This window comes from Artibeus jamaicensis, unplaced genomic scaffold (assembly GCF_021234435.1).
Source record: "Artibeus jamaicensis isolate MK-2021 breed Jamaican fruit bat unplaced genomic scaffold, CSHL_Jam_final contig_519, whole genome shotgun sequence".
Taxonomy (NCBI): domain Eukaryota; kingdom Metazoa; phylum Chordata; class Mammalia; order Chiroptera; family Phyllostomidae; genus Artibeus; species Artibeus jamaicensis.
Window position 1 is genome coordinate 31,221,976 of NW_026521871.1, and position 24,816 is coordinate 31,246,791.

Genomic DNA, 24,816 nt, shown 5'->3' on the forward strand with positions numbered 1-24,816 from the left:
TACATCATACAATTGAAGGCATTTAGATTTAAAGAAATAACATGATACTCCCAAGTGGGCAATTATTTGCTTCTTCAATCGAATATGAGCTAAAGAAGAAAGGTAGAGCTCTCTCTGCAATGAAGAATGAAGTCCCAAGATACAGTCACTATGGAGGTGTAGGAGATTCCTTAAACCCCAGGGCAACTTTGGAATTCTAGGGGGTGGGACTGGTTTCAACAGGACATAATGCTAAACCTGGCAGGTCTCCAGAAAGAGCAGGTTCGGTTCAGATTCTTTGGGATCCTCTAGATCAAGGTTTCTCAACCTCACTGCTGTTGCAATTTTGGGCTGGATCCTTCTTTGCTGTGGGGGCTGGGAGGGTGTACTGTGCCCTGTAGGATGTTTAGCAAATCCTTGGCCTGTACCCACTAGGTACCAGTGGTATCCTCTCTCTCAACTGTAACAACCAAACATGTCTCTAGACCTTTACAAACTCATTCTGAGAGGCAAAACTATCCCCAGGTGAAAACCACGGCTGTAGAAAGAGTGTTTCTCAAGCCACTTGTGGTGAAGGACAAGGTATTTTTATTTCTAATCCTTTGCAGTCTGATACATTTTGTTATCCGACTCAATAAGACAAATCCTGCTGCTTTAAAAGTTTCTAGATGCTTACTCTCCATTTCTGTATTTCTCTCTTCGTAGCTCAGTTTGTGAACTAGCACCTATTTATTGGTGACATTGGAGTGCCTTGCTACTCAGTGTCCTTCTTGGACAAGAGTATTGACACCCCTCAGGAAACTGTTAGATGCAGAATCTCAGCCTCCACCCTGGACATACTGCATCAGAACCCGCCTTCCAACAGCTACGTGTTGTATGCTCACACTCTTTGGGAGCAGCACAGGCCTGGGCTGTCCTTACACCCTCACATACGTCTCCAGGGTGGGCCAAGGCTAGAAAAAAATCCTGCTGTAGCAGAGAAAACTCTTATTTAAGTGCTCATCCTGAAGACCACCTAAGAGCGGCTAAAATTCCTTTAGTTGAGCACCTGTGGCTCAGGAGACCTCCAAGTGATCCTGTGCTTTCTAAAGTGCCAAGCTTTTGGCTAAGAGACATCCTGTCATGAAAAAGGAAGGCCTGACCACATGTTGATCAAGGTATAAACAGGCATAATCAAATAAGCCCCACCCCTTTCCCCAACTCACCGGCAGGCTAATTCATATATTTGGGCTAGCTACAGATACAAAAACAAGTTAGGTTATCACTATTATTAACAAACTAATTCATTCAAACCAACAGGAAAAACAAAATAGCAACTCACGTCTGACTGTGTATACAAATGGCTTTAAAAACTTCACAATATAATCCAGATCTGGTTTATGAATTCTCCCAAGCTGTATCAGATGGTGATCCAGTGGGTAGCTGGCCAGCTCCTCCAAGTTGTCCTTATGTGGAGAGCGCAGGGAAATCACAAACATGACATAGCCTTGGCACTTGGCCCTCAGGGCCACCTTCTGTAATAATTCCCTCCTCTCGTGGTTTTCTCCAGCTGAGACCACGAAGATGATCTTATGTTTTCTCAGGTTGGGTGCTTCTGGGAAGAGATTCTCTAGGGTCCACAGTAGGGCATGGCCCATGGTGGCTTCTCCATTTAGCTGCTGGAGAGAATTCTGGATGTGGTTCTTCATTAGGACTTGGTTGTTGTAAGTTGTAAATTCAAACTCTGTTTTTACTGCACCCTTCTTTCTCCTAGAGCCATCCCAAGGAGAATAGCTCACCAAGGCAATCCTGTCCCCAGAGTCTGGGATTAAAGGGTCCGAAGCAATGTTGAAGTTGTCAAGCATTGAGCTCACCAGGTCTTTTATAGCCTTAAACTCATCCTTTGCTATATTCTGAGAATTGTCTAAGACGAAAGCTACATCCATGTGGGAATTTTCAGGTAAAAGCACCTCTTTGATGCAAGTATTTGGAGAGCATTTATCTGAAAATACATAGAGAGAGAGGCATCATTGGTTTAATGTTGGCACAAGACTGTTGTTGGAAATCTTCAAGTGATTCAGTGACCGGTTACCAAGAATTAATAATCTGACCAATACTTCTTCGATCTCACATCATTTGATTTAATGAGGAATTTTCCACCTCCCAACACTTCTGTAGCAATGGGTAGACAATTTGAGAAGGCCTTTGTTCGAAGCAGATGTGGGCAGCATATGCACTTAAAATTTGAGTCATGTCCCAACTCAGAAAATATTTTCAATTTTTAGAGGCTTTTGATACAAACTACCCAACTGGCTCCAAGAAAACCCACATCAGTTGAAATAAGCTTCTAAGCCAATTTTCACATTCTGTGGAAACTGCAAACATTACAGAGATTGAAACCCTGATGTATGGTATTAGAAAGCAGGAAAACTTAAGACAAAACTTGCAATGAAAAGGAGAAATCTCTGATAAAGCCAGCTTCAATAACTCATCCAGGGGACATTTAAGTGTGTCAGCACAGTAAATTCTTCCACTGGACTCACCATAGCAAAGGGTGCAGCGCCAAAGTCTTTCTGATGATCTATGTTGCCCATCCGGAGGAGGTGGAATCACCTGAAATGTCCCAGTGTCGTCGAACTGTATTGAAAAAACAAAAAGCATGTGCTGCTTTGTTCGTTTTCTTTAGTCATTATCGGGAAGCCATTGTGCACCCACTTTAAGGACTAATTTGAAAAACACCCCACTAGTTACCATGATCCTGTATTATAGCCTTTGCTCTATCCAGTGCATGTTTACACGTATGTACACAATCCCCCTACTATCCTGAACATAACACAAAGAAGAATGTAAAGCAGGCGTCAGCATCCCTATTTTATGATGAGAAAACTGCCACAGGATAACCACCAGGTCCATCAGATGCGGCAGGTATTAAGATCTCACTCCTATTTCCAGGCCTGCGACTCTGCACTGAATTTCTGCATGCTTCTGATTATGTGCCAGCTGATCGAGTACCACATACCAGCTTCTGAAGTTGGGTCCTACGGAAATTTTACACTCCTAAGTTTTCTTTGGCCTTTTAAAGTAGTGATTCCAACCATTTCCACCCCAATCCCACTCTATACGGCCAGTGGAATTCCCACTCACAAATTCCAGTTAAGTGTATTTCAAAAGGCAGTTGACAGCAGATACTAAGTCTATGCAAAATTCTTGTTAGTACACTGCCTGATTTTGTGTTTCTTGATTACATTTTGTGCTTGAATACTCACTGGAATGGACAATATGTAACATTAATTAATTAATTCACTCATTCCTTGAGTCAAGAACTATTTATTGGGCATTTACTGTGTGAGGCACGATGCAAGACAGAAGCTTTTATTGCAGTAAAATAAATCTATCATTCCCAGACAGTGAGGAAGGTATCTCTCAACCCACAAACATGCTCATGCTCTTTCTCCATCTCCACTGGGGAAGTAAAGGGTTAGGAAAGGCACATTCTCTGTTTTTCTGTGAAGTGTGAAATGAGCATTTGGAAATATAATAATCATTTCACCCTATGGTTAGACAGTATTTACTACATTTCATAAAAGTAATTTTATGAAGTTGGATGCTTTGGGTGTTGCTTTGTATTTGACCTTCTTGGTCCCCCATGTAAAGACTGAATGCTGCCTTGGTAAATCAAGGAGGTTTATCCATAGGAGTGAACCACAGTTCATTTATGCACAAATGTTTATTGAATGCCTATAATATTATAGGTACTGTTCTAGGTGCCAGGGGCACAGAGATGAACAAAACAGATAAAATCTCTACCTTACATGGTTGTTTGGGGTCATATACTATAACATAACAAATAAGTCAATTATCTATTATATAGGAAGATAATTATATTCAGGGAAAAAACTGACTTCCTAAAGTCCTTTCCGTCAGGATCTACTGTGATTCTCCCAGTGGCTCCTATTTCTAAAAAATTCTTGGATGTGATATGAGCAGATTGATTATCACCATTATTTTTTACAGTAGAAATATGAGTATTTGTATGAAAATAGAGCTTTATAATCTCTTGTGTGACATGATGGCTTCACACAAGTCCAGAATCATGTATTTCATGGATAATTTGAACATATTTAAAAATAGTAGAACAATACATGGAGAAGTTCTTCAGTGTGGTGAGTAGGGAGAGGAAGCATAGATTGCATAAGAATCTGTGGCTCCAGAAGGGAAAGAGCCTCTCCTGGGAATCATGTTCATACATTGGAGGTTCAAAGATTCCCTAAACTCCATCCACCACAGGTTAAGACCAGCTGTTCAATGAGATACAGGGAGCAGATGACAGGTTGGAGACACAGATCAGCAGAGGGCTGGTAGAACACCGTATTCTCAGCTCTTTCAATCAGACAGACCTGAGGTCGAACCTTGTGTAGCCGTTTAGTAGCTGTACAAAATTGGAGAAGTCACTCAAACTGTCTGGGTCTCAGTCTCCTCATTTTTTTAAAATAATTTTATTTAGTTATTTTTCAAGTACAGTTTTTTGTCTATTTCTCCCATCCCAGCCCCCCCCCTCGCCCTGTGCTCCCACCTCCCTCCCATTGCCACCCCCCTTAGTTCTCGTCCCTGTGTCCTTCCTATTTGTTCCTCCAAATCCCTCCATTTTTTCCCCCTTAAATTCCCTTCCCTCTTCCCTCTGGTCACTGTTCCCTTGTCCTCTCTGTCGGTGTCTTTATTTTTATTCTGCTTGCTTGTTTGTTTTGTCGTTTAGCTTCCTGTTAAAGGTGAGATCATATGGTATTTGTCTTTCAACACCTGGCCTATTTCACTCAGCATAAGTCTCCTCATTTTAAAATGGTGATAACAACGGCATTGACTTCAGAGAGTTATGACAATGTATGAGTGTGCATGTCCATCTCTAGGGACAGTGCCTGGCACATAGCAAGAGCTGAGCAAACGTGGTTGCAATTACTGTTGACTCTGTTGCTATTTGATACTAGATTTCGCAGGCCAACAATGCAGCCATGTACACTGCAGAGGGATGGAAGAGGCCATATATCTCCCCCTACTCCCCACCATTCCTTTCCCGCTGGTAGTACTACTGCCTTAAAAATGAAGAAGTTGCCAAGAGAAGTTCTTACCCCAAAAGCCTCATCAAGAAAATCCCTTCCATTAAAAGCGAAGACCGTTGGACTGATATCCAGGGCGCTAAGCTCCATGGTGGCCGTGATGATGGATGACCTACTGGATGCTTGCCCGTTGCTAAAAAACACACCAACTCTCCTCACGTTGGCTCCCGCAGATGTCCGCTTGAAAATGTTCCGGGCCACGAATCTCATCACATTACCAATGTCTGGAGCTGCTGTGGGGCTTTTATATTTTATTTGGGAAAGAAGCTGGAGGAGTTGCTTCTTGCTATGGTAGTCGGACCGACGGATGAGATAGCTGGTGTCTGAATCATAGGACACCACAGCAACTCTTGCTCCCACAGGGCAGTTATTTTCCCTGATGTTAAGGTCACTGACAATTGAAGTGATGATATTCCTCATTTCATTAAATCTCTGTTCTGTGATACCATAGGACTGGTCCAGGGCAAATACCAGCTCTGTTGGATATAGCGGACACTTTTCTACAAAAATGAGAAACAGAAGTATTAAGTTATATTGCTGGATCATAAGTCTTTCCCCATCCCTTTACTCCAGTAAGGCTGGTTCACACCAAGGTCTAGGAAAATTCGAGTGTTACATACTACTCTAGAACTGGAGGTACCAACATTTTAGCTTGAAGGTGTCGCATAAAAATAGAGCACTAAAATTTGGTTATATAAAGTGCAGACTTCACAGCCTTTCTTTCCTAGTACCCATCAGGGTGCCTGGTAAACTTCATTCTAAATCACAGAGTTTTATAGGGCACTCACGGGTCCAAAGTTTTTGTTTTATTTCAGAATTAAAGTAAATGGTGCCATACTTGGTAATAAGTTCCAAGACCCTGTGGGCTTACTTCAGCAGGCCTCTAGGAGACCAGGAGCCCTTGAAGCTGACATAACTGGCTTCATTGGCAATGTCACCCAAGGGATGTAAGGCACCCTGCAACACTGATTGTGACGTAGGCCCCGGGAAAACCATTCATGGCAGAGTCAGGTTGGCCAGTGGAGGGTAAATGTTGAGATGAGTGCGGGTCAGAGGGAATAAAGGACGCATCGCCTATCCAAGAAGGTGGTGTCCATGGGGTCAAGCAGCAAACAGGGCACCAGAATATGGCCAATCGGAGAGCCCTGTCACTGAGTCCCTCAGCAACACGGGCACACTCCATGAACAAACTGAGTTGTGAACTGGGGCAGAACCTGTAGAGAACAATAGAGTGAAGGGCCCATTTTACAATCAGGTCCAACACAACCTGGTCAGCCACAGTCCAAATCAAGACAGAAGTGTCTACATAGAAGGAAGACGTCCTTATTCCCACGGGGTGAGAGTTTCTTTCAAGCTGGTCTTTTCAGAACATCGTAATGATTTCAGCAAGAAACATAGCATCATAGGAATACTCACCTTTCCAACAGGCTATAAAAATGAGAGGAGAGAAAGAGAGAAGATTTGATTATATTTTTGGAACACAGACTAAAAATAATCCAAAACAATAAAAATTTCAACAAAATTTAATATTTTTTTTACTGTAAGTGCACATGAAGCTAACACCCAAGTTACAAGAAGCCAAGGCTGAAGGCTGGAGGCTGGAGAAAGATGTGCACAGAATTTCATTCATTTGTGAAACTTCTGACCCTTTCTCCTTGTGAGTCATGGCCAGCAGACTTAAGCAGAATTTTGGTTGAAACCTGAAACATTGATCGCTTGTCTTAGAAGCAGAATAGATGAGCCTCTGATTAAATGGTGAGGTAGCTAACGTTTAATTTGTTTTATATCTCTTCTTACAGCCTTCTGAGCATCATTCGGCAAGGCAAGGCTAAAATATGGGGTTTTATTTTCTTTCCTGATAAACACCCTGGGAACCTCTATTTCCCTGCAATAAATACTGTGAGGATTGCCAAATGGCATTGTCTCTGCTAAATATGCAGCTCCCGTGAGTTATCTTTAGATCTAGAGAGACCAGGGAACCCCTCCCCCTCCCCGCCTCCTAAGGGTTTCTCCTGAGCAGAATGGCATTTGGTTTCTCTAAGTGATTTCTTCTGTCAGATGAAGTGGGGAAATCTTTAAGCAAGCACAGGCCTGACAATTTTTGTGTTTATTTTACTCCGTTCCTAGGAAGCAAATGAGTCACTCCAATATGATGAAAGCCAGTTTTAGCACTGACAACAAACGGGCCTTCCATCCTGCTGCCCCACAGCTGGGCTCCCCTCCCAACAAGCCTATTGACATCTTTTGTCCTTAGCCTCTGCCAGCAGACAGCACATAGAACCCACAGCCTCCTCTGCATCACAAGGCCTGAAACAGATGCCTTTTCTTTTGCCAGAGAACTTTTTTATTTGTTAACCTCCAACCCCACTACAAGGCTAGAAGCTGGAAATAGACACACCTGTCTGGGTTTGAATCTGGGTGACTTAGGGGAAACTAGCTGACCTCTTTGAATGTGTTTCTCTTTACATTTTTTAATAGAAATTCTCTTCAATTATGCCTCTTACCCTAAAACTCTAATCATTTGGGTCCTCCTGTTTAATTCTCAACAACGCTCATCTCTTCTCATCCCCCCCAGCTTCCTAGATCTCTTATTTTATTCTGGGGTTAGGGTCCTAGCCACCAGTTCAGGACCCAGCCCTCCTCCCTGTGTGCAAAGAGCTGCTGCAGGATGTGAAGAACCAACGTGTTAAGCAGGAGTCTGAACATGCAGGGCCTCAGTGATGTTGTCCATAAAGTGAGTTCACCTGAATTAGCTCTAAAGACCTGCCACCCAAATCCCCATCTAAGATCCGAATTCTGGAATTTCATGCTCACCGATCAGCACCTGCCTGGTCACAGAGCCAACCACTCTGCCCTGGCCCCCTAATTTCCCAGCTAACTCCTTTCATTCAGTGTTGGAAAACTGCCTTCAAATCCTAAACCCTCCAAGGGCAGGTGTTCACCGACCCAGTTCCTTCCACCTCCTTTGTTCTTTCTTGGGAAGGCATCCCTTCATTTCACTGAGAACCGGCAACACCTTGAAAGGAGTCTGACAACGCACTCCTCTCCCCTACCATGGCTCTGTCTTTGTCCTCTCCCTGTGACCCCAGGCCTGTTTCTCCCCTCTTCCCTCTGCTGGAGAGCCTTGCTACTTCTCCAGCTATTCCCCTCACAGGGTCCCTTCCCTCTGAATCCTTTCTGCACTGGCTTCTTCTTGCTCTTTTTCGAATTGCCTGCATTTGGCAGGACTTACTCATCTGTGCAACGCCATTCTCTGTCCTTCAGTCTCCCCGAGTTTATCCCTTGGGGCTCCGTTTCCATCTCTCTAGATTCCCATTCTTTGGAACCTCATCCATCCATGTGGCTCTAAGGACAACAGACACTTGAGTGACTACATCTGAATCTCCTTCCCTGACTCTCACCTTTTTACAGCCCATTTCATTGGCTGCCTGCACTTCGCTTCACTTCAGGGCCTACACAACATTACTCTACCTCTAAGATGTTTCAAGTCATCACATTTTCCTACCAGCCGATTACCCTTTACAGCCCCTCCTCTGCCTCCTGATCCACGGTGATACTTAGCCTCTCCCTGTCTGGCCGTAAAGGGATTTTAAACTTGGTTCAGTTGTTGTTCCGTCCTCACCACATGCTTGCAACGGGTGCATTTTCATCCAGTGTTCCTCAGTCAAGTCTCTGATTTTCCCATTTTATAGTTTTCTGGTTGTGATTGTGTAAGCCTGATTATAAACTCCAATGCAAACATGAAGACTAATCACCTAAAATTCTACCACCCTAACACAAGTTGTTACACTTTTATACCTTTGCCTCCACTATTTATTTGTATGTATTATATTTACCTATATGGAAAATGAAGATCCAACTTAATTTTATGTTTGTTAATGGCAATATTTTTCCGATTCTGATCATCTTTATAAAACCATATCTGCTTAATATTTTCTCAGAAGATAATGCACCATAACATAATTATTCTATAAGTATAGAGTCTAAGTGTACAGTTATTTTGCTCTAATGAATATTCCAACATTCATCTATACCTATAATTTTTTCCTTGTTTTGCTTTATTTCCTTTGGATAAATTTTCAGAAATGAGATTACTGGGTGTTTTCTACCTTATCTCCTTATTTCCTAACCACAGACAACCCCTCTATTTGTTGACTTCTGCTTTTTCCCTTTGCTGAAACTATTGTCTTGCCACTTCCCATCACTCCTCACAGTGGGGATTCAATTACTCCCATCCAAGGAGCTTTCATTAACTAAGTAACAAACCAAGGAACCCCAAACTCCCATGTTCATCCCTTTAATACCATGTTCTCTCAGTTCCAACTTTGCACATAACTGTTATACAAATGTGTGAGCTCATTCACACACCATTCGAGTTGGTCTCTAATTGCTTCCTATGGGCATGTTTTCTCTCCTGTATGAATTGCAACTCATGAGCTAAATTAAAGTACACGTCACTACTTATACCCCTTTATCTCCCACCTTTGATGGGAGCTGTTCCCACGGCAAGCTCTCACAACAAACCTGTGGCAGAGGGTGTCTGCCTTCTCCACCATTGAATTCAGCCGACTGGTCCTGCCCACCCACATCATCTTCATCCTAAGCACCCTCACCAGTCACTGATGCTCTCCTTTCCCAACCCACAGATACTCACGACTATGGTTCCGCATGAACTGGATCAGCTCACATTGCTAGAAATAAAAAAATAGAGAATAGAAACATGAGCACAGTGACTTCCAAGTGGCCATATTTATTTTCCAGTGGACTGGTTGGGTTTTCTTTTATGAATAAGGAGATACATACAGAATATATAGGCGTCCCTGCCATGCCTTTAGGGCCCTAGGAAAACAAAACCAAATAAGGTTATTGGTATATGAACCGGAGTCTTTAATATCAAAACAAAAGCAGAGGGGAAAAAGTCTTCGTTCTTTTTTTAAGTTAAAAATGATGTTTTGCATGTGTTTATTTTATTTAAGAAAGACAGAAATATCTGAACTTGAATGACTCTAAGTTGGTTATTTTGGGGAAATTTCCAAAATAGTGGAATACAAATGTTTGCAACATGTATATTCACAGTGGCCAAGATGTGGGAACAACCCAAGTCTTTTGATAGATGACTGGATACAGAAGACATTATATATATATATATATATATATATATATATATATATACACATACACACAATGGAATACTACTCAGCCACAGAAAAGATGAAATACTGCCATTTGCGACAAGGATAGATCTTGAAAATACCATGCCAAGTAAAATAAGTCAGATAAAAAATAGTCAAGAACCATACGCTTTCACTCATAGATGGGACATAAAACTGAAAGCAACAAATGAATGAACCAGACAAACAAACAAATACTCACAGACACAGCCAACAGTTACCAGAGGGAAAGGGGGGTTGGGCCGTAGAAAAGGGTAAATGGGGTCAAATCCATGGTGGGGGAAAACCTTCTTTCTTGAGAGCACCGCTGGCAGAGAGTGATGAAGATTCCTCTTCTGGTGGGTTACAATGCTCTTTCCCCATGTAAGAGTTTTTTGTGTCCGTGTTAGATCAATAAAGCTAAAGTCTGCCCAGAGTAAACTGAATTATTTTATTTCTTAAAGATATTTTTACTAAAGATATAACTCTTAGAAGGCACTTCTCACTAGACAACTTAAAATTGTAAACGACAGACTTCCCAAAGCATGGCAGTCAGGAGAGGAATTTACTGAGAACTCAGAGGTACAGGTTCATGACAAATCACGGAGTTTCAAGTGCAAGCAGCAGCCTACAGCCTCTACAGATGCAAAAGAACTGAAGACAATTACACAGGACAAGGAGCATCACACAAAAGAAGAGCAGACACTATGCTCATAAATGCTGATAGGTTGTAAGAGAAAGGAGTACAGATACCGTATTTTGCCGTGTGTAATGTGCTCCCATGTATAATGTACACCCACATTTTGGGCCCAAACGCTCAGGGAAAAAAATCTTTTGTTTTCAGTTTTTAACTTAAATATTTATTTTTATTTAGAGACTTAGTTTTTTTGTATTATAAAGGAATGTTAGCATTTGTTTTTGAGCATATTATGGTATAAGAAATTTTATGTAACAAATAATTATAAAACACAAGAACAGATACAAAGTATTTCAGGTACCACCCGTGTGTAATGTGCATCCTTATTTTTCCCTCAAAAATTTGGGCAAAAAAGTGCACATGATACATGGCAAAATATGGTAATTAGCGAGATGACTCAAGAAGGTTCCTGAGATAAGGCCGGCCTTTCTTGACAGCTTCAGCTTTCCTCTGTTCCTCTTCTTCCTTCCTTTTATTAGGATCAGGCTTTGCCTTGGCAGCTGGTTATTAACATATTTGCTCACACGGTTCCCTTTGGGCAGCTAGGATGCTGGCTTCAGAAAATGCTATTATCACGAGCTCATACTCATGCAATTCCACCAGCTCCCCAGCTGCTCAACCATGAATGTCAGAGCAAGAATCTTTGTTCTGAATGTCAGCTGGGTCATCTGTCCACCCATTCATCCGATAACCAGTGAAGTGCCTGCTGAATGCCAAAGCACCCCAGTCTGTGCTGCTGGTGTCAACCAGAACAGTTGCGGCATCTGCGATTCTACCCATGGGAGACTGTTCTCTTCCTGACCCAAATCAGGAAATTATGCCTCTCACTAAAGGATGCTGACTCATGTCCTTCCCTTTACAACTTAGGGCAGAAAACAGAGAAGCATGCACAGCCACATAAACAGAGAGAGGAACAGCTTCTGGCTAGTAAATAGGATAGGGAGCCGAGAATTTGCAGAGGATTGGAGCTGCAGAGAGTCTGTTCTAAAGGACTGAACTGTAACTTTGAGCAAGTTTTCAAGCAGAAGCTGAGGATCAAGGGCCTGAGACAAAGCAGGCACATTCTTTCAGATCAGCAGGGACAAGTTTAAAACCAGCAAAATATGGGCGCTCCAGAATCTGGACAAGAGATAAGTCCAGACTGGCGACTGGCTCACAGACTAGATTCTCACCCACATGACTAAGAATATTTACCAGGTAATACAAAAGAAATAAAAGACTGTATCAGAATATCCATTATAGCTCATTGATTCTCATTCTACTATGAATTCAGTCTTCCACAAACTCCCACGTTTTTGTTTCCCTTATAAAGTCCCAAGTAGGAGGACTCCCTCAGGTAGTCAGAACACACTCACAAAGCACAAAACAAAGTAAGCAGTTTTGCACTCCTTGCACAATGCTGCCTGCGCCTGCTACATGCAACACAGGTGCTGGCAACATTTAGTTCTTACCTGACGGTGCTCATTAGGGGAAAGAGAGCATGCAAATAAATCATTATAATAACGTGGAGAGACTAATCCAGAGAGATGGGTATTTCATCAGAGGGAGATGGGCCTGACTGCCCAGGTATGCTTCCAGAGGTGACATTTCTCTTTCGATGGAATCATAGTGTGAAGTTGCAGTGGGAAGTTCATTCGATAATCAGTGAAGTGCCCGCTGAATGCCAAAGCACCCCAGTCTGTGCTGCTGGTGTCAACCAGAACAGTTGTGGCATCTGCGGCCCATATATCTCCCGGATTCAAATGTTGAGGATAGGAAGCCAGTTCCAATGGTTTGGAGAAATTCTATCAACTTGCCTAGCATGATGGAATATTGCAGGATACTTCATGCAATTTCATCCCTATTTTTTAAACATCAGGAAAAACATAACAGTAATAACTGATATTTGCATCGAACTTTACAGTTTCCAAAGCCTGCTCACTTGTGAGAATGTAATGCTCTCAGCTATCTTTTGAGGTTGTTATCACAGGATACGTCACCTCCATTTTAGAGGTAAACTGAGAGAGACCCAGTGACTGGCCCAAGGACACACAGCCAGCAGGAAGCAGAATCTGGACTTGAATCCAGTGCTTCTGACTCTAAATTCTGTGCTCGTTCCATTGAACATCCTAGAAACCAGTGTAATGTATGGGACTTAGATCGCATGCGTACACTTACTCTCTGCCCAGGAGGTCCGTGAGGTCCTCGAGATCCCTTCACCCCTCTCAAACCCGCAGTGAGCTGCAGACAGAAACAGGGGTTACTTTCCACATCATCGAGCCATGGGACTACGACTGTTTCAACGAGACCTTACAATTAAAAGTATTTTTGTTAGGGAAAACAACAATTAATTCAAGTCAGTTCCTTACGTGTAATATGAACAGCCATTTTAATCATTGGGAAACATCCATTTCCCTTTGAGCATCTTCATTTAGTGATACACTTAGCTCTGGCACTGGCTGTGCATTTAAATCTAAAATAGTTATAAGCTAGGATTGGTGCTAAAAAAGAAAGAAGGAAAGAGAGAAAGCCAGTATACTAGGGCACACAGAAGTCTAATAAAAAAAACCCTCCCAAGTGCAAAGGGTCAAATATAAAATATCATCGCCCAATACATAAGAGGGCTGGGGAGGCCTGTGTCATTCCCATATCAGAAGGTGATGGATATGGGTGCTAATGAAATATATCCAGCCAGACAGAAAGTATCTGTTGAATTGCAACTCTTTCACGCTGATAATGACACAGCTATTACACTCAAAGTTTAAAATAAAAGAATCGCTTGTCTCAGTGTTTTGTTTTTAAATAAATATAACATTCTGCTCTGCACTTCACTAATTAGGAGATCTCAACAGCCTTCCTTTTAAGGTATCACAATGGCTACCCCAGATGACCTTGGTTGTGGGTAGTGGGACTGTCAGAAAACCCGCAGTGGACAGTGGAAAGATGTCAGCTTTGTTTCCACTCACAGGATCGATACTCCGGGCTGTCACGAGTGCCGTAGAAAAAGCCTGGAACGCACTGACAAGCCTTGGAATGGCCAGTTACCCCTCTGTAAATCTCTATAATGGTTCAGAGTCATGGAACCACAGGCTTTCAGAGCTGAAAATGACCTTTCCCGCCATTAAGTTCAACTCTCAAGTCGTAGAAATAGAGACCCTGAAAAGGTGTGTTGAAGATCACACAGCCAGGAAGTGACATTTCAGGTGTCCTTGGGATGGAATGATAACCCACATTTATTATTGCAACAGAAAAGCAAGAGTCTTTCAAAGAAACATGTTTTATTCCTGGAATTATACAGCACTTACTCTCAGTCCCCGAAATCCTTTGGGTCCATGTGCCCCAGGAATTCCAGGATTGCCTGTTTCACCCTGAGGATTCAGATGTAAGAAATCAATCTTTAATCAAATGTTAGAATATCTGCTATGAAAGAATAAAAATATTTCTCTCTAATCTAAAACCTAATTGATTCTATAACTATAGATATGAAACACTAAAAGTTATCTTCTCCTATCATTTGGAACTTAGTCATTGATATACTTAGATAGTCTATAAACTATTTTAAGTTTTCTAAATTTATTTATAAGCATGTATAATTGCAATGTAATACAAATATCTAAGAAAATGCTTGAAAAATCAGGAAAAACATGTAGAACATTGACTACATATACTATTAAATAGTGAATTACTTCCTAAATTTATGAATCATTTCTGAAAAAGTGGAAGGTTAAATAAATTTACTCTGAGGTTGGTAGGACTAATTTTGGCATTTATTTATGCCAAAAATATATTGATTTCACATTTAACTCTACATTGAAATCCACTGTTTTTCTCCCTTTATTATAAATTAGAAAACTGGTCCTCTGTGATGAGAACCCTTGTCCTAACAGTTACTTATAGGATCCCTTCTTTACCCCTCTCCACTAAAGGAAATAATCTCTTTTGTTAATTTATCAACTGAAAGCACTTTTTAAAGGATTTAAACATTGTCTCTTCTCCTATAGTTGATTTGATTTCCTTAATTAGACATTTTTTAAATCCATATTTTCAGCTTCAATTTGAGTATCACATTAAAAATGTGGAAGATACTCTTCTAGACAGGATACTTTAAAAAAAGAAAGAAAGCCTAACTGCATAATTTCAGTGTACAAAACAGATATAACGTGATCTACTCTGGTTGAATGGCAGGTGCATCTGGTTCTACAGCATGGAGATGGGTTTCAAGCTGCTGGGTGGTGAGGAATTCTGGAAGATGGTTGATCAGAAGGGTAACGAAACTACGGCTATGCTTTGAGGGGAAGAAAATCAAGTGACAGTAGTGTTTGAGATTAACTGAGGCAGGAAGAAGTGAGAAGTAGGAGACCAGGAAGAAGAACACTGTGATCTTTCTGGTAAGAAGAAATAAAGGCCATAAAAATGAAGGACAAATGACAAGAGCTGAAGCCAAAAGCTTTGAGTGTGAGCACCAAGGCAGAGCAGTCCAGAAGATGACAAAGGACCACACTTGAGAGGAAACCTAGAGTTAGGGTTTCAAGACAAGGGACATCAGGCAGTGAAGAACACGACAGTCCTTTCCAGTGTCAAAATTCATAGAGTTAAGTGTGGGCCTTTCTTCATGAAGCTCAGGTAAAATGAATGCCCCACTTTTTGTTTGCTTCACTGAGGTCTACAAGCTTATCTAAATTCTCAAATAAAAGGTTAAGATCACGGTAATTTCGAAAGAAGGTCATGCATATAATACCTTTTGCCCCATATCTCCAGGTAATCCTCTTGGACCCTATAATTTTCAGCAGAAAACATAAATGAATCAACATAAACACTTCTGTAGTATGATAATTTTTCTCAAATTACTTAGGTTTGATTAATCAATTAAAGAATTGTTTTCCATATTTACCTTTACTCCTTTCCGTCCCATATGACCATAGCCTGGGATGCCATAATCTCCCTGTGAACACATCAGTTCATTTCAATTTCTCAAGACTGAAGATTAATTGTAATCTATACTGGGGAGGTCATAATGTTATGAGAGAAGCACTGGGGACTTCTGGGTAGAAGGGATCTAATCAATGACCTTGAACTCTGGCAACATGCTTGTTGTCGAGTTTTCCACACTTCTTGGCCAGCTCCACTTTGCAAACATTGTAGGAGACAGAGGGGTGGTCATTTAGGACTTAGGGAGTCAGTGGCTGTTACTTACCTGGAGAATTAGGAGCTGGTCTAAAGGACAGAGGTGAGGAATTCCCTCTCAAAAGAATTATAAATGGCCCACAGACATATGGAAAAATGACAAACTTACTAGTAACCAAAAAAATGCAATTTGAAACAGTAACAAGGTACCACTTTTTGTCAATGAAACTAATAAAGATAAAAATAAGTGACAATAGCCATTGTTGGTACAAATGCCCTAAGGCAAGCACGCTGCTGTGTAACACATGGGTGCAAGTATCACCAGAATTGTCTGAAGGGCACTCTGCAGTAGAGGTCAAGTTTTATTTAGATGTGCACCTAACCTTTGACCCCACTGTACTATGTCTCAAGATTTCTATGTAGAAATGAATTACAGTTTTGTTCAAAAACAATTTAGTTAGGTACAAGAATGTTCATTTCTGTTGCTGTTTATGGCAGTGAAAAACTAAAAACAAACGAAATATCCAATCAGAGATTGGCCAAATGAATTAAGGTACATACATTCGGTAGAATATTTTGAAGTTATTAAAAGTGACATTGAGGGGGTAATGTAATGACATGCAAATATGCTCCTAATATGTTCTTAACAGAAAAAAAGGACTTGGGGGACATATCTCTATAGGATATTAATAATAGCTATCTCAAAATGGTGGGATTGTAAGTAATTTTTTGTTCCCCATTTTCCATCTTTTATGCTTGGAAAGCTTTTTAATATCTTGCCTAACACTTGTAATAAACATTACTTTTTAAAAAGCATGTTCCTATGTTGGATGCTTCATGGACTGAGACCCTCATATAGGGAACTGTTCCACATGGTGGTGGCAAATGTAGCCCAGCCCCTGATTCAGAAAACTGGCGGGAAGCTGGTCGGCACACAGGAACCAAGCCCGTGGATCGGTTCTCCTGTGAGGAATCAGGCCTGCATCGTACCTAGGCTGCTATGAGGCTTGCTTTTGCTAAAACTCCCTCACCCTTAATTGAGGTAGAAAATATTTACTGGGTATCTTTAAAGTAACTTCCTAAAGTCTGTGCTAAACCTCCTAAGTATGGAGTGTAACCAGTTCAGCCACTTTTCCCCTTGCATCTGCAACATCCTTTCCTTTGAAGTAATTAGCAACATTCTTTCCTTTGTTATGTATAAAAGGTAATCATCTGCAGCGAACCTGTGCATAGTAAATGAGGACCATTCTTGATGTAATATGCCCAGAAAATCAATAAAAGCTTGTCCAGGTAGGGGTCGGGGCCCTCTCTCTCACTTAGAAAGCAGCTGTGCCATTCCTTTTTCTCCACAGCACTTCTGTAGTCCACGTGAATTTGTTTGTCACAGCCACAACACATGGACAGTGCTGGCTGGAGTCCACATCACCCCCATACAGCCAGAGCCACTAGAACAAGTGCCCACTTCTTGGCCTCATTGCCCCCTTTTTGTTTTTGCCTCGGAGCATTGCAATAGCGGAGAGAAATGGGTGGTGTTGTTTTTCAACTGACATGTGTCTATATGGCCATGTTGGTTGTTAAAATACTGAAATGGCCAGTTCTAACTTATCCATGATCCCCTCTGTATGCCCCCTTTCCCTGTGGTGTTCACCCTCACTTGAACAGACTAGTTAGAGAATGACAGCTGCAGGGGATGGGAGAAATGTCCCCACATCTTCCTAGGAGGTGCTGAAATGCCTTCACTATCCCAGACAGTGTAAGCCTCCTTTTCTTTGCCTCAAACTGAGCACTTAGACCTGAGAAAGGGTGAGGGTCCTAAAACCTCATACCTGTTTTCCTCGCTGTCCAGGTTGCCCCACTGGCCCAGGATCCCCAGGAAGTCCAGGTTCTCCCTAGCAAATGGGACAAGAAGAGTGTCAGACTGGTAAAATCAAACCTAGCTCCCACCATAGGAAGCTCTGTCTACTAGAAGGGAAGACAGGGTTCTCAGTGAGGATTCAATGTGTATTAGGAGATGGGGTGTGGAAAACAAATCATGGTCTTCCCCCAAACAAGCAGAAAACATCAGCAGCACTGGACTCAAGCAGAAAATATCAGCTGGACTCAAGGACTGCTTCCCAGTGTTGTAGAAGCAGTGAAGGAGAAGGCAAAGAGCAGAATATATACTCCAGGGAAAATAGTTCCCAAACAACAACTGTTTTTTTAATAACTTTTAAAAATATATATTTTATTAATTATGCCATTACAGTTGTTCTGTTTCCCTCCTTCATTCCCTTCCCCACCATTCCCCCCCTTTAGTTTATGACCACGCGTCTCAAGTTCTTTAGATTCTATATTTCCCATACTATTCTTGCCTTCCCCCCTATTTCCTACCTACCGTCTATGCTACTTATTTTCTGTACCTTCTCCCCCCTTCTCCTCCCACTCCCCTGTTGCTAACCCTCCATGTGATCTTCATTTCTATGGTTCTGCTCCTGATCTAGCTGTCCTCTTAGTTTGCTTTTGTTTTAGGTGTGGTTCTTAATAACTGTGAGTTTGCTGTCCTTTCACTGGTCATCTTTTTTAACTTCTTTTTCTTAGGTAAGTCCTTTTAACATTTGATATAATAAGGACTTGGTGATGATGAACTCCTTGAATTTGATCTTATCTGAGAAGCACTTTATCTGCCCTTCCATTCTAAATGAAAGCTTTGCTGGATAGATCAGTCTTGGATGTAGGTCTTTGGATTTCATGACTTGGAATACTTCTTTCCAGCCCCTTCTTGCCTGTAAGGTCTCTTCTGAGAAATCAGCTGACAGTCTGATGGGAGCTCCTTTGGAGGTGACTGTCCCCTTATCTCTTGCTGCTTCTAGGATTCTCTCCTTCATTTTAATCTTGGCTAATATAATGATGATGTGCCTTGGTGTGTTCCTTCTTGGGTCCAACTTCTTTGGGACTCTCTGAGCTTCCTGGAATTCCTGGAAGTCTATTTCCTTTGCCAGATTGGGGAAGTTCTCCTTTATTATTTGTTCAAATAAGTTTCCACTTGTGGCTGTTCCTTTTCCCCTTCTGGTACCCCTTTAATTCGGATGTTGGAGCATTTAAAGATGTCCTGGAGGTTCCTAAGCCTCTCCTCCGTTTTTTGAATTCTTGTTTCCTCATCCTTTTCTGTTTGGTCATTTTTTTCCTCCTTCTGGTCCACACCATTGATTTGAGTCCCAGTTTTCTTTCCATTACTATTGGTTTCCTGTGCATTACCATTCATTTCAATTAGTTTAGCCTTCATATGTTCCTCTAATTTGTGACTAAAATCAACCAGTTCTGTGAGCAGCCTGATCACCAGTGTTTTGAACTGTGCATCTGAAAGTTTGGCTATTTCTTCAACACTTAGAGTTATCAGCTCTGGGGCTCTGAGTTGTTCTTGAGCCATGTTTTGATCTGTTCATGCCTGTTAGGTAGGAGGAGCAGAGCCTTAGATGTTCACCAGGGCGGGGCCACCCAGGTCACTGGTTTGTGATGCTGTATGTGGGGGCAGGGTCAGAGAGGGACAATGGCGGTTCCCTCTGCTACATCCTGCCGCTGGGGCCTGCACAGTCCGTCTCACTGCTCGCTCCTTCGCCAGTTTATCTGCATGTGAATGTGTGACCATGAACAGTCCTCAGTGGGTCCGCCCGCTTCTCCACACCTGGGATCTGCCCACGGCTGCTGGCACACCTGGGTCTTGAGACCGGGTGAGTCTGGTGGATCTTTCCTGCATGGCCCCGCTCTGCTGCTGGCTCTGCCCCTCTTACCAGTTTGGCTGAAGGGTTCGTTGTTGTCAGACTTCCGTGTAGTTCAATTTTCTGTGGTTTGGCTGCATTTTTGTTGCTAAAACTTTGTTGTTTTTAAACTTAGTTGTTCAAGAAGGTGCAGTGCTTCCACCTATGCCTCCATCTTGGCGGAAGTCCTTCCCAACAACTGTTTATTGTTGTAGAAAATAAAGCATTGAACAAGATAGGTATGGTCCAGGTTGGAGAGGCAGCAGACAATTCTAAACCTGTGTGATAAGGTTCAGGGTGCTATGGCAGCAAAGAGAAGGGGAATCTGAATTAGATCCGGTGGGGCTGGGAGGCTGGGTGCCTGGAGAAAAGGGGCATGGATGCTGAGGCTTAAAGGGGAACCATATGAACTGGAAGAAAAACCACAGGACGAGCGAGAATATCCAGGTAGAGGGAAGGCATTGGTGAGAAGCCTGGGCCAGACATGCAGGAAGGAGAGGAGCTACAAAGCCCTAGAATTAGGGTCCATCAGCAAAGGGTCTTCTCAGCTACTTGATAGTCTGGAGATTTTCCTAAGCATCCTGGGGAAGTTAAGATTGGCTACATAATTTGTGGGGCTCCGTGCAAAGTGAAAGCACAGGCCTCTTGTTCAAATATTAAGACTTTCAAAGTGGTGACAGCACAGCATTCAACCAAGCATGGGGCCCTTCCAAGCTGTGTGTGACTGCACAGGTTCCAGGTCCCTCAGCTGGCCTGGGGGAGGAAACTGCTAAGAGGTTGCAAGCAGATTGGCGAGACTCTGAATAGGCCAATAGTGTGCTCTCGGACAGTCTCTGACAGAGCCACCTCAGAGGGGATGGGCTGAGCTGAACAGAGAGCTATTCACACAAGTAGATTTGAGTTCTGATGCTCCCCCCACCCTTGGCCCAACTCTGCTGCCATGTGTGTTCACACATTCAGGAACTCAGGATGTGGAAAAGATTTTTCAAAGTCATTTTACGATGAGTGAGATCGCTGTGTCTCTCCTAGCTAGTGAAACGGGGCAGCTTCATGGAGAGGTCAGCAGCTGCCTCTCGATGGGAGGAAAAGAAAGTATTGGCACCACACTGTTGTCTGTGTCAACGAGTTATTTCACTTGCTTGCTTGTTACCAGAGGAGAAGACGGTAAGGGGTCACATACATGGTGATGGAAAGAGACTAAACTTTGGTGAACACACAAAGCAATATATAGATGATGTATTATAAAACTGTAAACTTGACACTTACATCATCTTATTAACCAGTATCACCCCAATAAAGTTAGAAATAAATAAGTTAATAAATAAGTGTTTAAAGTCCCATCAATCTATGAGCAGAAAACTCATGGGGGTTAATGGTGCCTGGATTCAAACACATGAAGAATTAACATGAAAATCAAGAAAAGAACAGAGATAATTTCCCTCTCGGTACTTGAAATCTGTGAAAATAACACATACCATTTTCCCCGAAGGCCCGGGTCTGCCAACACTCCCCTTAGCTCCCGTTGGCCCAGGAGCGCCCTGAAAGACAATGGAAAATGGAAATGTTGGCGCTGTAGCAATTCTTAGAAAGCCCATGAGATCACTTCTGCTTTTCTTCATGTCATTTCCAACAACTCTTGGATGCTTTCTTAACAAGAAACCCAGCCACCCAGGGGAGAGAGAGATCGGGGCTGAAACCAGATGACTCAGGCCACAGTTCTGGTGGAGGACCACAAGTCCTCATCTGCAAGGACACACTGACCATTTGGGGCCTTAGGAAAAACAGAAAAGGCACCTTGGACTCAACACGCATTGTTTATGAATGTGACACATCTGTTGTGACGCGTGGATTTTGTTAGAACAACATATGGTGCTGTCATTGGCGCACATGTGTGCATTGCACTGTGCACACACACAGAACAGTGTGTTGAATGTGTTTCAGTTTCCCAGTCCGAAAATGGACAAAAATGCCTTTTGCAAACATGCTCGGGGGAGAACTGAGGAAGTGCTGGCATCCCTAGCCTTCTGAACTCTCACCAGCTGAGCGGAAGAGTTGAACAGATTCAGAGCATTTTTCATATGAATCCCTCGCCATCCAAACTCTCATTACTCATTGTCAGAAATTCAGGAACCAAGTAGATTCGGAGGGTGAATTCAAAGCTGAACTTGGGAATTAAATAAATTTCAGTGGTAAGGGATGTTTTTAGAGGCAATTTCATGTATCTACAGTCAATGGAAATATGCATGGCCCAGAGAATTTTTAAAAGTTAGAAAGACCAGAATAATGTGTTCGGTTTTGAAATGTCCACGAGTCAGCAAGATCTGTACTCTTCCAGATTCTCTGCAGGCTGATACAATGGGCCTGTGCTTTGAGGGAAACCCGGTGAAGGAGAATGAGGAGCCCTTAAGCTCCTCACTATGCACAAGGATTCTGAGCTATGCTAAACATTTGTCCCAAATTTGCCCCAAGTTAATTCAAAAATGAAATACTCCCTATGTAGATAATATAGAATTAACTACATATGAAGGTGCTTCCGAATTGAGGAGAAAATGAAGATGGGAGACTGTTGTTTCCGGGTCACTCACCTGAGGTCCTTTGTGCCCCTGGCCTCCCTTCTCCCCTTCCCTGCCGGGAACTCCTTGTAGCCCCTGCGTGGTAACAAAAGAAACACAGTGCAAGGACATCAATGAGGACTTACTTTCTTCAAGTGCACTTTTAAAACACACCATGTCAAGGCATGGAAAAGCAACGGTCTAACCCTCCGAGAAGCCTTTGGCCTCTCAGGGGGAGCATTACTTCAAAAGGAATGGAAGGGACACCCAGCCTCAGGAGTATGGATTTTACTGAGGGCCTCCCAGCTCGGGTACAAAACCTTCCTCCCTCTCTGAGGGGCAGAAATGGGAAAGACACTAAAGAGAGGAACTGAACCCATGGAAGAAGGAAGTGAGACGCAAACGATGGTCAAATGGCTCCTTTGGTGGGGCAGGTTCCCTGGGCTAAAGCGCTTTCAACGTGTCAAATGGAAAGCCAAGTTGTTTCAAGTTAGCACAGAAGGACATTTTAGTAGTGACCCCATCAGAGGAATGGAACCACATTTTCTGCCATATTTACCATGAAACACATGGTTCTCATATGAGTCTGTCAGAAGGAAAACCCGGGGTGCAGGTAATGTTTCTCACCATGAAAGCACCAGCTATAAAACGGCCCTGGCTGGCCCGTGTGAACAGTGGTAGGAGCCAGTGGGCAGCCATGGCCCCAGCCTAAGTATCAGAGGACCCTGGAGCAGCCGAGGGAGTGTCGCCGCCTCCTCACAAGGCCTGGGGAGGGGTCTACATTGGTCCCATGGTTATTTAGAGGATCTGCTTCCTGGTGGCTTGGTTCAGGGACCCCAGAACCACTGAAGAGGATCCCAAATTCCAGTTTAGCATTAATAATCTGGAACTTTCTAGAAGAAAAATGAACTCTCGGGAAGGTCTTAGAATGGACCCATCTACACAGGCCCTTCCAGACAAGTTCTGGCTCAAAGTGGACTCCATATGGGGACAAAATGCCTCCATGTCACAAAGCCATTCTCTTGGAATGACCCTAGCACCTTCCTGACATGGAGGAGACACAGACATGTCCTGACTGGGATGCCCACTTCACTAACAACATGACTCAGAAAAATACAAAGGGCTCCCATAACGCACGGTCACCCCTGCGGAGTTAGCTTTAGGAGAGCTGAGTAACGGCGTCCGATTCCCAACGTGCTTTCATGAGAGTCAGACTGCAGGACCTCAGTTAAGGAAAACCAGTGTGTTGATCCTGATATTGGTTACTAATAGAAGACTAAAGTCTTAATGATTCATTATTCCTAACTCACAGGCAGAACACCAGGTAGGCACAAGAGCCTGCCTTTGTCAGTGAACTGCAAACGTAGGGATCAGTTAGATGGAGCAAACCTCCTACCACAATGGGAAACAGAGAACTTCAGGGACGTGTACCATGGGGGCAGAGTGCAGATTTCTTAGTTATTTCTTTTTATACAGAACGACTTGCCATCTTCCCATCAGAATAGCTCAGCATTATTTAGCAACATTTAGGAAATAGTCCAACACACCTGTGGGCCTTGTAATCCTTCAGCTCCCTGTGTACCTTCAAGCCCAGGGTCTCCCGGCTGCCCCTGATGAATGAGAGTTTTCAGTGTAAAGGTTTTTTCCACACAGTGCTCATATAGAACTTCTCTTTATAGTACCTAGTACTACAGTACACAAAGGTTGTTTCTTATTCTAGGAAAAAATTTTACTCGATTGCAGTGCATTCCCAGTGCACGTAAAAAGCACTCTCACGTAAAAAGCACTCTCACACACTGCATTTGGGATTGCATGGGTCCTCTTTGCTATCGAGTGTCTGGGAAGGCAAAGCCTTACATCACACCCATCCAGCACAGTTGAACCCACCCTCCTCCCTGTTCCCTGCCAGTGGGGATCATGTCCAATGCTTGCACTTCCTACAACATCTCTGTCAAATGCTTGCTCATTCCCAGTGCATTTGCATGTGAGAATCTGTTTGGCCTTAACGACCAGACGGAAGAGGAAACAGAAGATACTCACTGGTGGACCATAGTGTCCACTTTGACCTTCTCGTCCCTGGAAGAGAAAAACCAAAGTGTTAGTGTATAGGTGTCTGGGCGGAGGTTCCTTAGAGGCAAATCAGCCTGTCTCATTCTCTGATAGACATATAAGTAACAAGCAGCTCAAAGTCGTGGCTTCCTTCAGGCACTTTTCAAAGACGAGATTTCATGCGAGGCACTTAATTATGAATTTTCATTTGGGAGATTGATTGCAAACCAATCTAACAGTCATTACTGACCCAGCTTTAGTCTGACAACCTCTGACAATCATCTGAGAGGCTTTTTGGAGAATGAAACCATCCCGAAGAATCTGTCTTCTCCATTTCCTCTCTGGCAAATCCCACAAAGCACTGTCTGCTAATCAGAGGCTTCCTGTGTGAGAACACTCCATGCCAAGCCCATCTCTCCATCCTGTGCCCCTGATGGTCTTGTGAGGGAGAATAAAAAAGTT

The 24,816-nt window shown here is 42.8% G+C and overlaps 1 protein-coding gene across 1 annotated transcript in view; it reads right to left on the bottom strand.

Moving 5' to 3' along the window:
• The window catches only part of COL6A5 (collagen type VI alpha 5 chain), a 117,033-nt gene that overhangs the window by 30,359 nt on the left and 61,858 nt on the right, over positions 1-24,816 (bottom strand). The window contains exons 21-35 of the mRNA XM_037143925.2: positions 24,346-24,381; positions 23,853-23,915; positions 22,339-22,401; positions 21,229-21,291; positions 17,846-17,908; positions 15,787-15,837; positions 15,634-15,669; positions 14,201-14,263; positions 13,074-13,136; positions 9,873-9,908; positions 9,724-9,760; positions 6,486-6,497; positions 5,082-5,569; positions 2,502-2,595; positions 1,301-1,960 (exon numbers count right to left, since the gene is read on the bottom strand). Coding sequence (XP_036999820.2) covers positions 1,301-1,960; positions 2,502-2,595; positions 5,082-5,569; positions 6,486-6,497; positions 9,724-9,760; positions 9,873-9,908; positions 13,074-13,136; positions 14,201-14,263; positions 15,634-15,669; positions 15,787-15,837; positions 17,846-17,908; positions 21,229-21,291; positions 22,339-22,401; positions 23,853-23,915; positions 24,346-24,381 — 1,828 coding nt within the window. The remainder of the gene's footprint in view (positions 1-1,300; positions 1,961-2,501; positions 2,596-5,081; positions 5,570-6,485; positions 6,498-9,723; positions 9,761-9,872; positions 9,909-13,073; positions 13,137-14,200; positions 14,264-15,633; positions 15,670-15,786; positions 15,838-17,845; positions 17,909-21,228; positions 21,292-22,338; positions 22,402-23,852; positions 23,916-24,345; positions 24,382-24,816) is intronic.